The sequence below is a fragment of the Erigeron canadensis genome, chromosome 4 (assembly GCF_010389155.1).
Source record: "Erigeron canadensis isolate Cc75 chromosome 4, C_canadensis_v1, whole genome shotgun sequence".
In the NCBI taxonomy this organism is placed as follows: Eukaryota; Viridiplantae; Streptophyta; class Magnoliopsida; order Asterales; family Asteraceae; genus Erigeron; species Erigeron canadensis.
In genome coordinates, this window is record NC_057764.1 from 26,522,819 (window position 1) to 26,539,492 (window position 16,674).

The 16,674-nt window shown below is 32.0% G+C and overlaps 3 protein-coding genes across 3 annotated transcripts; 2 read left to right on the forward strand and 1 right to left on the reverse strand.

Annotated features, from left to right (window-relative positions):
* The first annotated feature begins 388 nt into the window (after positions 1–388).
* On the forward strand, positions 389–1,044 carry LOC122598674 (protein yippee-like At4g27745). Its single transcript, XM_043771258.1, has 2 exons — positions 389–489; positions 803–1,044. Exons 1-2 carry the CDS (start codon positions 397–399, stop codon positions 1,031–1,033), a joined length of 324 nt encoding a protein of 107 aa, XP_043627193.1. The 5' UTR covers positions 389–396; the 3' UTR covers positions 1,034–1,044.
* A 5,495-nt stretch (positions 1,045–6,539) lies between these two features.
* Positions 6,540–7,163, forward strand: LOC122596573 (calcium-binding protein KIC). The gene has a single exon (XM_043769183.1). The coding sequence runs from the start codon at positions 6,625–6,627 to the stop codon at positions 6,961–6,963; it is 339 nt and encodes a 112-aa protein (XP_043625118.1). The 5' UTR covers positions 6,540–6,624; the 3' UTR covers positions 6,964–7,163.
* Positions 7,164–8,702: 1,539 nt separating this feature from the next.
* LOC122597991 (U-box domain-containing protein 44-like) lies at positions 8,703–16,326 on the reverse strand. Its single transcript, XM_043770596.1, has 5 exons — positions 16,171–16,326; positions 12,981–14,349; positions 11,943–12,246; positions 10,360–10,847; positions 8,703–9,979 (listed from the first exon to the last, which is right to left on the reverse strand). The coding sequence occupies exons 2-5, from the start codon at positions 14,208–14,210 to the stop codon at positions 8,981–8,983; spliced, it is 3,021 nt and encodes a 1,006-aa protein (XP_043626531.1). The 5' UTR covers positions 14,211–14,349; positions 16,171–16,326; the 3' UTR covers positions 8,703–8,980.
* Positions 16,327–16,674: the final 348 nt, after the last annotated feature.

A 16,674-nucleotide genomic window follows, 5' to 3' on the forward strand; every position in this document is an offset into this window, starting at 1 on the left:
AGATTTTGTGACTTTCCAATAAAAGGGTGTGATTTAACGAAAGTCATTTTATTTCTCCAAAAGGTGATGGATTGGTTTTACTAAAGGTTTTGTAAACTTAAATATACCCAAGTCCGTTTAACTTCCGCATTGATACGTTTTTTTAAAGCATTGCACCAATTATGGAAAATAGATTCACTTCCTTATATATCGTTCTCTTGGATATATTTCAAGAAACCTACTCCGTAATTTCATAAATTAGTTAAACAAAAAATGATATAATCCAAGATAAATTAGATATAGTTTGTTACATGTATCTTTACGTATCTTGCATACATTTACAATTTAAAAATCAATTCTTTTTTAATCATTTTCATTAATTTGATCATATCAAAAACTAGAACTCAATTCTCTCCCATGGCAGAAGAGATACGTCCAAGGTTTTATGGCTGCTACAATTGCCACAACCACATTGCGCTTCACGATGATATTGTTCGAAAAGATTTTGTGGTAAACGTTCATCGTGTACTTTTTTTTTTTAATTATAAATAGCTTAAGTATTCTAGTATAACTTAGGCTTAAATAGGTGATCCGTGCATCATTTTTTATTTTAAAAAAAATTACTAACAATAAAGATGTTTCATAATACTGTACAGTACAACTTAACGTCAGTCTAGTTAATGTGTGAACTTTCTCTATGAGGGGCAATGTGGAGGAAAGGAGATTTGTTTTACATACAAATTAACATGTATATATATGTTGGTTTTGGTATAAGATCTTTACTTTGTACAATGATAACTATTTTTAGTAGTTTTGTACGTAGGCCGGGAATCGAAGAAGAGCATTCTTGTTTTCGCACGTGATGAATGTAAAGCTAGGCACGTCAATGGACCGTCGACTCATCACTGGTGTGCACCTAGTGGCAGATGTTCATTGCTCTGATTGTGGGACGATTTTGGGATGGAGATACGAGAAGGCTTATGATGAAGCACAAAAGTACAAGGAATCCAAAACTGTGCTTGAGAAATATAAGATTGTCAAAGATAATTGGTAGTATTTTTTTTTTTTTCTAACCTAATATTTTTTTTTTCTTTTTTACTTAATAAATTTAATATCATTCAGTTAAATTTTAATTTTTTTTACTTATTAAACAAAAATAACCATCAATTAATTATATTTTACTTACGAGTTTTGTTAATTACAACTTGTAGGGCTGTTAGTATTAATTAATTTGATACATTAAAATTTGTACTTACTCTTACGAAAATTCAGGGGCGGTTATTGATATATAAGGTACTACTTTTTATGCATGGAATAAGCTTAGGGCTGTCATTATCATTTTTCTTTACTTAATACATACAAATATTTTTAATATATTAGCCACTTAATATATTCAGCATTAAGAAGTGAACCCTTAATCATAAAGGTGAACAATATTATAGCAATTGCTTCTTGGTAATTTGAGTTGCAAAATTAAGATCCTCTCTGTAAATGTGATCTTGTTTGCAAGTATTTATACACATCTAAACATATTTTATTTTCTTTTAAACGCAACCTGAAAATTTATAGATAAAACTGAACTTAGTCACTTTGGAACCCAAAATCCCCAAGGAAAGGTTGCACGTACGGTAGTAGTAGGGGCGTTAACACCGAAGCTAGCTAGTGCTAGCGGGAATGCAAGTGATAAAAACCTAGTATCTATTGATAAAAAAAAAACCCTTTTCACACATGTTGATCTGTGTGCCTGAAATTTTATTTCTCGAAGATTCAATAAATAGTAATTTTGTTTCAAACATAATATATATGGAATACCTATAACGAATAGGCCGGTTAACTTGAGTACACTCCATCCAAAAAATCCACTATTTCTCCTTTCTCATATCACTTCCACTTTTAATATGATTTATACATTTTTCATTTTCATTTTCATTTTTTGATATTTTTTCTATATCTTTTCTATTTCTTTAAATAAATACTCATTCAAATATATATATATATATATATATTTCCGATTTGATACAATATGGGCTTCGTCGAGTATTAATAATGGGTAGCTAGCGGGCTAATATATCATCGGGGGTGATAAGATGATCTATTTAATAGTTCCGTACTTAGCCTTATGTGGTAAGCCCTTTAAAATTTGAAAGAAATATGAAAAGATGGGGAAAAAAAATTAGAGGGAAGGAAAATGAATTGCTGAGATTTATCCCCTTGTCTTTTTTGAAAAGAGCGTTCTCAAATTATTTTTTCCATATGTATAATATAATATCTAATAAATTTTTATTTATGATAATTATGAGTATTATTTATATGTACGGATGGGCATGTATACATTTACATGAAAAGTCTGCCTATTTGTATATACTTATATACGATAACTGATTCAAATAAAATAAATATTAAAATAAAACAATTAAAACAAACCTTTACTCTTAACTAAAAATTGTTATGCATTCTTTCATAAATATTATATATGTTTGTCTTATATAGTATTTATGTATAAGTTTTATCATGATTCAACGGTCAAAATTTTATTATATCTGTTTTGTTTTAATATTTGTTACATTATGTGTGTTTTGGACGTGTATGAGTACATTTCTTGTTTGAAGAAAAAAGGAGGAAGTTTCATGGAAGGTAGAAAGAAGAAAAAAACAATAAATGGAAGGAGATATATGTAGTGAACGTTTCCAAAAGAGATAGGAACCTACCTTCCTATGAAGCTTCCTACTAACATATACGAGTATTTTGTATTGATTCCTTCCTGTAAACAAATAGAAATGGAGACACTCTAATCACGATTAGCATTGGATTTTTTCCTACTCATGTAATGTATTTAATAATGGGGAAATAGTTGAAGACTTTAGGCTAACATTGATCGAATCATATTGTTACAGAAAAGCTTAATATACATATACATAGTTATATACGAGTATGGTACTCGCGCAATGCGGCAGCGGTGACGGGGAAGACGGTCTAGTGGTGTTGGTTACAGTATTTTTGGTGTTGGTGACGTTGTTAAGTTGTATAGGTTGATGTAAGGGTGATAGTGAAATATTTAAAAGATAAGAGCTTAAAGTGTTAATTATTAAAAAAAATAATAAAATGTAAATTAAATCATTAAGGGTATTTTTGGTAAAATATAACAACTCTTTCCATAGTGGTATTTATTAAGGGCAATTTAGTAATTTTGTATGTAACTATTATGTAACACTTTTTAAAATAGGGGGTATGGTAATTTTTATAAAGAAAATAGATATAAAGTTATCATTGATCAATATTTATTACTCAAAATAAGAATTTGATTTTGGTTCGATACCAATCCTAGTTGCAAAAGATTGAAAATCCGGATCAAACAATGTGTTATTAGTACATACTATTAATACTTTATTAAGAGTACGTACAAATACAGTTTTGTTGCTTGAGTGAATTTCACCTGTCAATTAGTGGAATCTCGACCATAGTAATTAATGATTGATCGAAAGTCGACCAAGGGGTTAATGCTTGATGTTGTGCAAACATCAGGTGTTTACTGCAAACGTAAAGTACATATCAAGTCATCTTGAATAACTTGTGTTGTAGACGCTTAGAGTGCTTTTTTGCAATTCATATTGGCGCCCAAATTTTGTGAGAGCTTAAAAAGGGTTAACGAGTGATTTGTTACTAGAGACTTAATTAGTTGTCGTGTTCTGATTCCGTGTCATGAAAGCTAATTCCACCTCAACGGAGATGTCTTCAAGTAATTCTTCTAACTTCTTGAATCTTTCTCATTTAGTGAATCAGGGTTTAAAAAAAGTGCCCGTTGAACCACATATAGCGAGTTCGGTCATTTATATAATTACATGATATGATTTTAATCACAAAAGCATGTCTGGTTAAGACAATGCAGTTTACATTGAGCAGTTTTACCCTTGTATGATGAGTTAGAAATTGATTCGAAACATATCGTACAATATATATATATATATATAATCAACATTAAATATCTTTAATTCTTTATACATTATAAAGAAATATTTTAATAAATGAGTGTAGTTAATAAATGCCAAGAGACATATGTTAACAAAACCCTAATCAAGTTGGTCATTTTTACAATAATAAACATCCTTACTTCTTAATTTGCGAATGCTCATCAAACAATGGAAGCATATGCACTTATGGTAAAATAAAAATGTTACCACAATGTTAGGATATAAATTATATATATTTATGTTCTCAGAGCAAAGAGAAAATAATAATATTGCTTTTTAATCTCAACCTTTTAAAATAAATTAAAATCTAATCTTCACCCTAGAAAATAAAATGTTAATCTTGACAAGTTAGAATTAATTGCTACAACCAAATTATGTCATTTTCATCTATCACAAATATGATTATTAATTAACATTTATATAATTGATTTAAGTTTTAAAATTTGTTTAAACTTATTTATAATTGAAGAATTTTTATATGAAGTGACCAATATATATAATTTTCAATCAAATAATTAATTATTAGCTACCATTTTTGTTAAAACTATTTTGAAGTCACTTTTTATTTATATATTCTTAAATGATGTATTTTACATTTGTTTGGAAAAAATTTAAGCTACAAACATAACATATATTTATACTTTTTTTTGTATCATTACACAAAGAAAAAAAAAACTACTACTTTTATATATGACTGTCAATGGACTTGGGTTAATGGTTTTAATTTGGCAAGTAAGAACTTTTTTGAACGCAACCCAACTATACTTATTTTTATCATAACGTCAAGAAATCATTCTAATAAATAAGTGATGTATATTAAAATGGACAGAGCATATAAGTAATCTAATTATTACTCTTGATTACAAAGTTGACTTGGAAATCTCAATCAAGGTCTGTCAACCCATCAACCCGAACTCAAACACCAACCCAAAAAAATCGGGTTGACGAGTTAGATAGGTTGGTGGGTTGGCAGGTTCACACATTAAATGAGTTTGTTGGTTGATCTCAGATCATATGAGTTGGTTGGTTGACGGGTTGGTTTTACGTCAAATGGGTTTGTGTGTTGTCGGATCAAATGAGTTGATGAGTCGACATATTGAAAATTATATAAATATAAATATATTTGGGTTAGGGGGTTGACTTCTAACCAAATATGTCAACCCGGCCCAAACTCAAAAAGGTCAAGTTGGCGGATTACCGGGTCGAGATTTCACAACTCTAACCCAATTTTTCGGGTCAGTTTAAAGTTAAATTCCGTGTAAGGTCGAGTATTGACTATTTTAATACATATCAAACCGACTCTATTTATATTACATCTAAAAGTGTACATGATTTAAGACTTAATATGAATATTAGGTTCGATTTCATATTAATTTTTACTTTTGGATTAAAGGCTTTTAAGTTTACTTTATAACCCGTCAACGACCGGGTATTAATCTAGTTAGGTTCTGGTTCAAGATATAAATTAGATTCTAGTTCAAACAAAACAAATATTATAATACTCCGTATATGTTTTATTAAACAAGAGTTTTTAACTAAACTAGTGTAATGGAAAATTTTATTTACCAAATTAGTATAGTTTCAAAAATATTTACTAAACTAGTATAATTTTCAAATCTATTTTGTGTTTTTCCAAACTAATATAGTGAGTAAAATTATTTATCAAATTAGTATAATTTTGAAAATTTTATGGTTATATCTAATTTAATATTATTATACTTATTAAGTTGAAAAATTAAAAGAAAGTATTCCAAATCATGAATTTCTTTCCATACAAATTTGTAACTATAAATGGCGCAAGGTCTAATAAACTAATCGAGATGTTGTTTGTTAATTGAATATATTCGTAATAATAAATACACTACAAACCAACTGTTAATTTGATGTAAGTGTTTCATCTATATATAAAATATACTTACTAGTGATTATTAACCTCAAAATGTGATAAATAATAGTTAGTATATATAATGAGATATTAATTTTTTTTTTTAAAACTATATATATAAGATTGAAACAAACAATTTGTTCAGTTTGATTGTTATTTGATGAACAAAAGTTAAACCATAAAAAATTAAAAAAAAAAAAAAAAAATACTCTAGCTTTCTGTATATTAAGTTAAGCGAAATCATATATTGTTCCTACAAAAATAAGATACATGTGCATAAAATAAAAAAAATAGGATTACATGAAAGTAAAGCGGTAATCTTTTAATCAGTGATTAAGGATCTTTTACTTATTTTTAGATATAATAGATATAATATAAAATTAAATTCAACCCATAATGGTAAATATTTTTAAATCCATACTATTTTGGTAAATAATTTTACCCATTATACTAATTTTGAAAAAAACTCTATTAAACAAAGTCATAAGTGTTTTTGGGAACTGGTTTAAATATTTGTAAACATACCATATATAAAATTTTGGGATGCATACGATTCTTTTTATGCATATTAAATGAAGACCTTACGTATTTCACTTAACATTTTCGAAATAAAATAAATAAAACAATATATGTATATACTATTATTTAAGTTAACAAATTTGTTCCATTCCAAAGTGCCAACCCGAATAACAAGTTGTTGCCATCCATACCTTCATAAACCTTTCATTACTATAAATAAGACCATCAATTATTCCAAACTTCAACCCCCACTCAAAAAAAAAAAAAAAACAAATGGAAGAAAAAGGCTACCAAGACTTGCTTCCTGTGATGGCAGAGAAGCTAGAGTTAAGTAGTTTCATGGAGGAGCTATGTGGCGGTTTTCGTCTACTAGCAGATGAAAAGGTCGGGTTGATCACACCCGAAAGTTTACGAAACAATTCAACAGTCCTTGGAATGGAAGGAATGAGCATGGAAGATGCACAAGGTATGGTTATGGAAGGAGACCTTGATGGAGACGGATACTTAAACGAAACCGAGTTTTGTATACTTATGATAAGACTTAGTCCAGAAATGATGCAAGATGCGGAGATGTGGTTGGAGAAAGCCATTGAAGATGAGATCACCAATTAAGAAAGCTTGTACTTCATCACCTAGCTAATTGTTGAATAAATATATATATATATATATATGATGGATATGTACGCGTTCATATATATCATCATTTTCTTTGTTTGTTAATTACCGTACTACTTATATAAATAACTATATATGTATGTGTAATTATCATGTTGTTCAAAATGGCCCGGCCTATGATTATGGTCAAGCTTTAATTCTTTGGAGTACGTTCTATAGAACTATAAAAGTGCCATCTTATTGAAATTCAAATATGCATATATAACATAACTACATAATTTTAATTTTTATTGCTCTCTAATTATATAGTTGGAATTTGGTGGAAATTGAAAAAAGATCGATTCGTGCAAGAAATAGATTTTGGAATAAACAAGTTGTTGCATTTCATGGCTACACATTTTCATTTTTGAAGTTTGCGATTAATGGGTAGTTATGAAACGTTGTTGTTGCTTGGGGTTATCAAGATTTTTTAAACATATATGCTTACCCACCCACCTTACCCTATTTAATTTGATGGCGTCGGTATACCCGAAGTATACAATCCAACTCTCACTAGCTCCCTCCATTTTTGTAATTAACTTTTTTTTAATCTTTCAAGCATCCTCGAAGCACATATATATGTTGACCTTTAATATGGAACCCAAATGTTCTGGTGGAAAGTTGTATCCGATTCATGAGTATCAACGAGTTTATGGTCAATGAGTGTGTATGGACTGTGGACACTTCATTCTCAGTTATTTTATAACATTTAATATAATCTGTTTTATTCGATTCTTAAATCTTTCGAGTAATAATATGTGACAATTCATGCCATAAAAGAATATCTAACCTTCTGCGGGTTTTGAGTCCCAATACCTCATTCCATGCAAAGGTTGGAGAATATTTTCTACCATTTAGGTAGAAAATGAAATCAGACTTTCTAATTAGGTAAAGGTAAGGTCTGTCTACATCTTAACCTTCCCCATACACCGTCAAGGTACTGGGCTCAAAATCCGCAAATGACAGCACTGAGCAGTTTCTTTCTTTCATTCTTTCTTTTAAATACTCACAATCTACAAGGTTTACTTTGCACATTTCGTGGCCAAATGTAACTTGTGTGAGAGTCTCTAAAATATGTCAGTTATAATGTCCATTCTGGTAAGAACTTGTACAAACAAAAATCCTTTCAGCAAATATGTATTTTCTTGACTTTATATACATAAAGTTTCAAATTTGTACATATAAGTTACTTTTCGACCAAATTCTAAAGAAATTTCTGACACCCTTTGTTTTTCCAGTGACAATCTATTTATTTTTATTTTTTTGAAAAAAAAAACCTTTTCTTCCCACCTTTTTGCCATCTTTTTAAGTCCACTTATGTGATAACCATGTAATTCTTCTTCAAATTTCTTTTTAACCATTATTCTAGAATATTCATTAACCTTGAAGTTAAAAAATGGTGGGGAAAATGTATGTAGATGGAGTAATTGCTTTAAAAATTTTAGAAAGAAGTTTGGTGGAAAAAATGGGAGGATAGGAATATTCTCTGGAATTTGATCAAAAGTATTATATATGTATAAATTTTGGAAGTTTCATGTGTATAAAAGTGAGTAAAAAAGATACATCATACAATTGTATACAAACTGAAAATTACGTTTGACATTTCAAACATTAAACTCTAACTTTAACTTGAGATCCCAGGTAATACTCAACACTTAGGGCAAGCTGAAAACTTCCAAAAACTTTGAGCATAGAAATATGGAATCATTATACTTTAATTTCAATTGAGGCATCTATAAATGTCACATAGTCATATACAATTATACACTATAATACAGAAGCTGTTTACAAAATCAATGACAAAAGAATTTCACTGAGCTAATGAAGAAGACCCAAGTTTTGCGAAAATCATATACCACCAGTCAAGAGGTAATCTACCTGCTTAGCATAATACTCGCCATACAAATAATCACCAACCGAACATGGATTTACATCTCTAAATCCTTTCCGTTCTCCCTGCATTGATAAAATCCAACTAGAAATAAGATGATTGATCATGAAGCACATTTAGCTGAGCAAGAATCCCAGCTGCCAATGACTTTGTTCTGTTGTTTCCTCTCTGAGTCAACTCAACTAAAGGCATCTGAGCCGAACTTCCATATTTTTGCTTGAACTCTACCAACCGAAAAATTCTCACCAATGCGTTCAGTACTTTTTCCTGCAAACTCGAAGAAGTACTGTTAAGTAACTTTATAATTGGCTGTATTGCATTAGCTTCAGCAAGCACTTTGCATCCATATTGTAGTCTCTCATCTTCAATCAAAGTCAACAATGCATCTAAAGAAGCTTCACAGACATCAGTATCAGAATCTCCCAAAAGTTTCACCAATGGTGACACTGCATCGCCTTCCACTAAGCAAAACGATGTTTCTACGTTACAGAATCCTTGATGAACTGGGCATATAGATTCTAACTGAGGAGTGAAGCACCTGAAAAAACCTCCCCTGGGGACACGGCGAGTTAACTGAAAAGAGGTTTTAGAAAGTTGGCCAAGAGAAATAGATGCCTTTCTTTTGGTCAAACTTGTTCCTTGCTCTAGCAACTGGACAAATAAGGGAATGACACCTTCCTCGGCTACTTTCTTTTGTGAATTCAGGTTTGTGGGGATGGTGAAATGACAAAGTGAACCAACGGCGTTTTCTATTAGCTGTTTCTTCTGGGTTGCATTTTTCATTCCTTCACGAAGACAGTTGGACATAACTGGGAGTCCACCTGCACTCAATAGTGACTCGGTGAGTTCAGATGACTGTGTGAGGTTTGCAATGATACCCATAGCAGAAGCAATCTCTTCCATATCACTGTCAGACTTTATTATGTTTATCAAAGTCTCGATTAATTGTTGCCCCATACGATCTATGATCTCTTTCTCTTCACCATCTTCTGTTAAACAACACAACAACTTAACCGCATTTGCTCTTACTTTTAGGTTTTCATTGCCACACAATTGCATCAATGCTTGTTCATTATTTGGATTCTGAAACATAGTAAACAGAAATAAGAAATGCCATACTAAATCAAGGGCTGAATGCATAAGAAGGTATCAAGTATATCAAATCTTCATTTCAGGTAACCAACTCCTTTTAGGTCAGGTTCAAATTCTGATTTAAGGTGATATGGCTCCATATCGAATTAATGATCTGGCGGCTGATGTGTCAAGACAACTATTGATGAAATTAACATTTTTCGATATGCATTTACAACCGATTTTCTTAAATCATTTTTTCCAAAACTTTGATGGTTTCTTATGGCCTAAAATAAGTTGGCTACCTAAAACAATAATCAAAACAAAATTGGTTAACTTATCATGCAATTAGCTTATCAATTAAAACGGAAACTGGGGAATGGAGATTTTACCTGTCTCAACTTTGCTTTCACAGTAGAAGCAAAGGGAGAATGACACATGGCATAAAAAGAACAAAGTAAACTTTCTTGCACTACAGGTCTCGTACAGCCAATGAAAGAAAAAAGGCTATCAATATCTTCATCAGATTCAAATAATGAAATCGGGGTTTTGGCCGAAACTTGTGACATTGTTGACATGGCAAGATGCATGATTATGGTTGCCACTTCATCCTGTAAACAGGGGGATGACGTGTGACTATAGAGAAGATTAACCAACAGGTTAACTGAACCATGTTTTATCATTTGTATGCTATTTTTTGGTAAGCTCGAGAGGTTCGACAGTGCTTTAGCAGCTGTTTCCTTCATCCCAGGATTTCCATGTGAGACCAAGTCAAGGAGTGGATCCAGTGAACCTCCTTCAAATAAAGATGACTTGTTGAGATCTGTCAAGTCCATTTCTGCCAATGTTTTCGCCATTTTCATCTTTACCTCTTCTGATCCTGCCATATAAACGTCTTTTATACTAAGGTAGCATTTGGATGGTATGAAATGATAAGAGAAATGGAATGGAATGAAAAAAGATATTTTTTTGTTTGTCCGATGATATGGAATGGACCATCCCTATAATTTGATTGATTTTCATTACAGGTCAGGAAGGTGATCTTTTTACACTCCATTATAGAATGAACACAAATTACAAAAGTAACTCCAGTTATAAATATTTAATATGCAATAGCATATACCTTTAAATGATTACACTATAATTAAGTTTATTTTGTTATTTTTAAAAAATAATTGCAATTATATATTTTTCAAAGTATAATAATTTTCTATCATATTTAATTTGTATCATTGGTCCAAGGAAACTTTAGTAACTTCTAAAGCTAGATATAAAACATAGAAGAACACATTCAAGTAACTACCAATCAATGAATTATGATAATGGAATGTAATAATCCAGTCAATTATCTTGCTTTTTCCATTATCCTTCTATCCATTCTATTCTTTTACCATTCCATTCCAGGAAACCAAACAAACATGGTTCTAATGAGATCAATATGGTAATTGTTACGATCCTACATCGGCTAAGTATGAGATTAGTTGGTGGTATACAAGCCTAGGTGTCCCTTGCTCCTTTGAGCTATAGCTTTGGGGAGTGAGTTCTACACCTAACTTATGGCTTGATGCAAGCCTATAATGGGATGGGTTTGTGTCAATTGGTATCAAAGCCAACCCTACCCTTCGAGGTTCCAACACTCGGAGTGGTGGCCTATGGAGTGGTGGCTTGGACCCAAAAGAAGAAGGGTGCCAAGCGTGACCAACGAGGACGTTGGCTCTTCAAAGGGTGAGGCATTTTTACGACCCCACATGGGCAAGTATGAGATTAGCTGGTGGTATATAAGCCTAGGTGTCCCTGCTCCTTTGGGCTAGCTTTTGGGAGAGAGTTCTACACCTACCTTATAGCTTGATGCAAGCCTATTATGGGATGGGTTTGTATCAGTTATCTAACTACCTTAGTAGCTTAATAGCTAAACATGCATAACAATTACACTTCACTAAGAAATTTAATACTAAATCAGTTTTAGAAAAGACACCTGAAGATAGTCGTTGCAGCAGATGTTTAAAGTAATTAGCTTTTGCCATCTGGATGACATTTTGATCAGAAAATGAAAGATTGTCCAACAGCTTGTGTGCACAGCTTGCAGCTTGATCGTCATCACTGTTGGACATGGTCACTAAAAGTAGTATGCATCCTTGAACCGTTCCAATGCAATTTCTTAGTGTCTCATTGCTTGATAATTCCAATAGCAATTCAACTGCCAACTTCCCTTCAGCAACCCGACGACCAAGTGACCGAACTATAGATTGAATTACGCCATTGACCTTCGTAATCCTATCCTACAATAAGATTTGACTATGAAAATGAACACAGATACAAAGCAACAACATGTCAACATGATCATACAACCACTACCAATTGAATAGAGATATAATCAGAAGAAATTTCAGGTTGCCCAAAATCGCAACTTTAACTGTCAAACCTGTGTAGTGTCTTCTTTCCATTATTCGCCTTAATATTTAAGGGCTTATTGCAATAAAAGATATCCAACTTTGCTTTTGTTAACAAACTTTTTTTCTCAACAAAACCACTAAAGTTACAAAATGTTTGATTAGAGGTAACCTACTTTCAAAGAATCCAATCTAAGGTGATCCGATACAGTAACCAATCAAAATTCAAAATGACGAAAGCTATTGTAAAGTTAAGAATCAAAAATGTCGATTTCTTCTTATGTGGCGCTGACGTGATGTTTGACACTAGTAATCTTAGGTAATCTCCTCAAAACATTAAAGTTCCAAAATATGGTATCCTACTTCAAAATACTAGATTTAAGGTAATTTGACAGGTAACTGGTCAAATAATGATGTGGCAGTAATCATAGTGTGGCACTGCACCTCATATCAAAGAAACCTGAAACTTTGATAGCTTTTCAGGCATTAAAGAGGTTTACCAAGTACAGAAATCAGCCTGATTTCAGTTACATTGTATGCAATTGTCCCATTAGGAAATTACTGTCAAACTGGTATAAAACTTGTATGTAGTATTTCAGGAAACACAAAAGAATTAGAACTACCTTCGCATCATCATTGTTCTTTGCCAAAATGGAAAGCATGACAAGGGCATGAGTCCTTATCTCTCGATTTTTACTACCAAGAAGTTCCACGAGGATAGGAATGTAATTTTCCATCAGTATCCATTCCCGATGTACCTCTCTTTGTTCGCATAAGTTTCGCAGTTCCTCCAAACAACAACACACTTCTTCCTCGTTTTCGGGTGATGGATTTGAAAGTATTGATTTCTTTGAAGCAATTGTGATCATTGTGTTCCTGTCTTTCCATTCATCAATCGACTGCCTTAGGGTTTTATTAGGCCGTAATGTTAAATTTTCTAAAGGGGTCATAGTCAAGGGACACAAGTTGCTCCCATCAGCCAGCCATTTTTTAATAGCAGTTCTCTCAAATGTGTGACCAGAAGATGTTTCCACAGGGTCCACCATAACTTCTCGAGTGATTGGGCAGTAAAACGATTGAAGAGGCTCCAACGCTTGACTACCCAATGAAGTCCGTTTGGTTAAATATTGTCTTTCTTTTTCCTCAGGAGAACAAGTAGCGTCTGCACGTTCAAGTAAAGCTATTATTTGATCCATTTGAATGGCTTCAGCTTGATCTTTCCTCAGTTGTGCATTTTCTATTTCACTTTTAAAATCTTCAAATTCCTTCTTTAATGAAGATCTTTCTGTTGAAATTCCCAGAGCATGTGCGATAGAAACCAGTAAATTGTTAGCCTTCGAACGATCTACATTTCTTTCGTATATCGCCGACTCTATTTTCTCCAAAATTGTTTCATCTGCTATGGCTGTCTTGAACTCTACAGTCTGCATACTTTCACAAAGCTGATCAACTTCTTGCATCAGGCTTGCTGAAATTCCCAACTGGGATAATGGGATTAAACTTAATGCCCGACTAATTTCTTTTGTAATTTCCCCTATGCGTTTTGTAATCGAGCGACATCTTATTAAGAGGTACACTCTGTTCTTTTGACTACATTCCGTTGTCAGTTGTTTAGCAGCTTTGACCTGTTGATTCAGGATCTCAACAAAACTTTTTTCGGCATCACTAATATCCCTTTTATTTAACTCTTTTAAGAGAGGAACAATTCTATTCATATACGAAGCAAGTGATGAAAAACTCTCCTTGTCAACAAAAACGTTCTTAGTTTCAGCAGCTACTTCAGTGAATAACTCTATAGTCTGAGAGATGAACTCTGCAGCTGCCATTGAAGAGGTGTTTGTAATCGCGTCCATTACAATTCTATTTCCTTATATATTATATGTTACCAACTCGGTAGAACCGGTATCATTTGATTCTCCAGTATAGCTAGTTGATGCAGCCTAATACCCTCATACTCTCAGGAGGTCATCCCTTCAAAATAAGAACCAGAACCTGAGAAGAAAGTTATGAGTCAATTCAACATATTTCGCTAATTCCTCTGAACATATTTAGTTTTTGGTCCAAGTGTTTGCATATCATTTCATCATTATTTCTGTAAAAATAAAAAGAATAAATGAATCCGAATTATAGAACATATGGGTCTCATAATGGACAATACGTGTGGAAGTAAAAGAAGATCAAGGCTGATTCAGTTAATTGCCCAGAATTATCGAAGGACGTATTAACCATGTATTTATTGACAACTAAAAAGAAATAACTTTGAAACATTGTCAAACGCTTGGTTCTTGCTGCCATGGTCTACGATTACCAATAGCAGGAAGTAATCTTCAATTGTTGCAACAATATGTTAAAGAGTACCATATTGTTGCAAAAACAAAACTTCGTCAATCTGTCCTATTGAGTTCTGGTTTGAAGTATCCATACAGCATGCACATTCACACCTGTACGTGCTCTAAATAGAATTCTAGTTTCCAAATCCTTTGAAATAATAACAGGGACCCCAATGCAAATTTTTGGTCAATATAGTATGTCATTACTCGCTCTCTTGAGTTTGTATCATCACAATTTGGTCCAAGTCTTCTTTCTAGCTTTCCCTGGTTTCTTTTATATCATAAGAGTGTAACGCATCACCTAATACGTATCACCAAAATGTATTGCATAAGTATTTTTATAGAATGTCTCACCTAAAATGACCCATTTTTACTTACAGCTCAATTTTGGTCAGTTTTTTGGCCTAAATGTTTCCTTCTTAGGTGTACAATGACATACACTCAAATATATCAGTCATCATATATTCATCATTCATCTTTACAAATTTAGATATATAATGGCCTCTAATTATGAAACATAGCCTATTAAAGTACACATGCTTCCAAAAGGGGGATAAAGAACTGACCCAACAACAAAGGGTTTAGTACGCCGAAATGTAGCTAACTATGTCTGAAAAGTTATAGTGTACACGAACTCAAGTAAACCTTTATTGTATGCACAAACTTAGTAAAAATGTTCAAATAATGGTATACGTGGTAGCCCATATGAGCTGCCACGTGCAAGGTATTTTTTTTAACATGCCACGTGTAAGGTTTTGATTGGTCAGTCACAAAAAGTTACATGATTTGAATATTTTTACGAAGTTTGTGTGCATACAATAAAGGTTTACTTGAGTTTGTGCACACTATAATTTTTCAGGCATAGTTACTTACATTCCGGTGCACTTAACCCCAACAACAAAACATGATCGAATATGTTCTATTTAGTTTTGGCTATATAAGGATATATATCATCTCTTCCAAAAAGGCCGGCCACGATTTAAGCACATGCCGTAAACCTATATACGCAATCACATAGTGCCACTATTATCTATGAGCCTCAATTTACTAGATGGCCTTCACCAATATTACTAAACTGCTAACAACATATTTTCTTAATACAATGAAGTTTTATTTATACCAAACACCTTTCTTTGATTTATTTACGTTTTGCAAACTCAATAATCAAATATAATCGTAGTCTCAAACACCCTCTTAAACCTTCATGTTAATTTTCCTTTTTAACATTGGAATCCATATTTCATCTTCTTAAGCTAATAAGGTAAATGGAGCTGGAATATATAAAGATAATATATACATATATCATATCAACATACAAACAAAACTAATGGAAACTGTTAGATATCCATTTATTTATAAAAGAAAGATTAAAGGAAATGGGAATAGTAATCAAGAATGAAAGACAAAGACTAAAAAGTCAACAGAAGTATATATAGATATAGATATGTATATGATGAAGAGAAGAAATGTGAAATTGGCTGACCTGAAAAGCATAGAAACATAATACTAATATAACTTTAAGTATGCTATGTCATGTCATGTCATGAAATACAGCAAAGATCGTGTGACTCATACATTTTGGTGTCTAAATTGACGTTATATTTTATTTGGGGGGAGGAAATATGAATGATGAGAGAGGATTAAGAGAAAGGGTATTGACTTGAAAGAAAGAAAGGAAGGAAATACTGCTTGGAGTATGAAATATCAAAAACAAGGACTAAACTGACTATACACAACTCAAACTGCCCAAGTCGACAACAAAACAATATGTTTGACTTGGTACTTTCTCTTTTTTCTAAATGTTTTATATATATATATATATACCATTTATATCTCCTAATAATAATAAAAGAAACTCTAAATTCATTTTTAAAAAATCTCTAGTCTTTGGATGAAAAAGAAAATTGAATTTTAGCCATTAGATTGATTTGATTATCTTATTTACCTTTTATAGATTTTAATTAAACTAATATAATTTTCTATTAAT

Coding starts and splice junctions, on each gene's coding strand:
- LOC122598674 (XM_043771258.1), top strand. CDS start 397: ATGGCAGAAGAGATACGTCCAAGGTTTTATGGCTGCTACAATTGCCAC. Junction 490..802: donor TTGTTCGAAAAGATTTTGTG/GTAAACGTTCAT, acceptor TTTTGTACGTAG/GCCGGGAATCGAAGAAGAGC.
- LOC122596573 (XM_043769183.1), top strand. CDS start 6,625: ATGGAAGAAAAAGGCTACCAAGACTTGCTTCCTGTGATGGCAGAGAAG.
- LOC122597991 (XM_043770596.1), bottom strand. CDS start 14,210: ATGGACGCGATTACAAACACCTCTTCAATGGCAGCTGCAGAGTTCATC. Junction 10,848..11,942: donor GCTGCAACGACTATCTTCAG/GTGTCTTTTCTA, acceptor TTTATATGGCAG/GATCAGAAGAGGTAAAGATG. Junction 9,980..10,359: donor TGAAAGCAAAGTTGAGACAG/GTAAAATCTCCA, acceptor ACTATGTTTCAG/AATCCAAATAATGAACAAGC.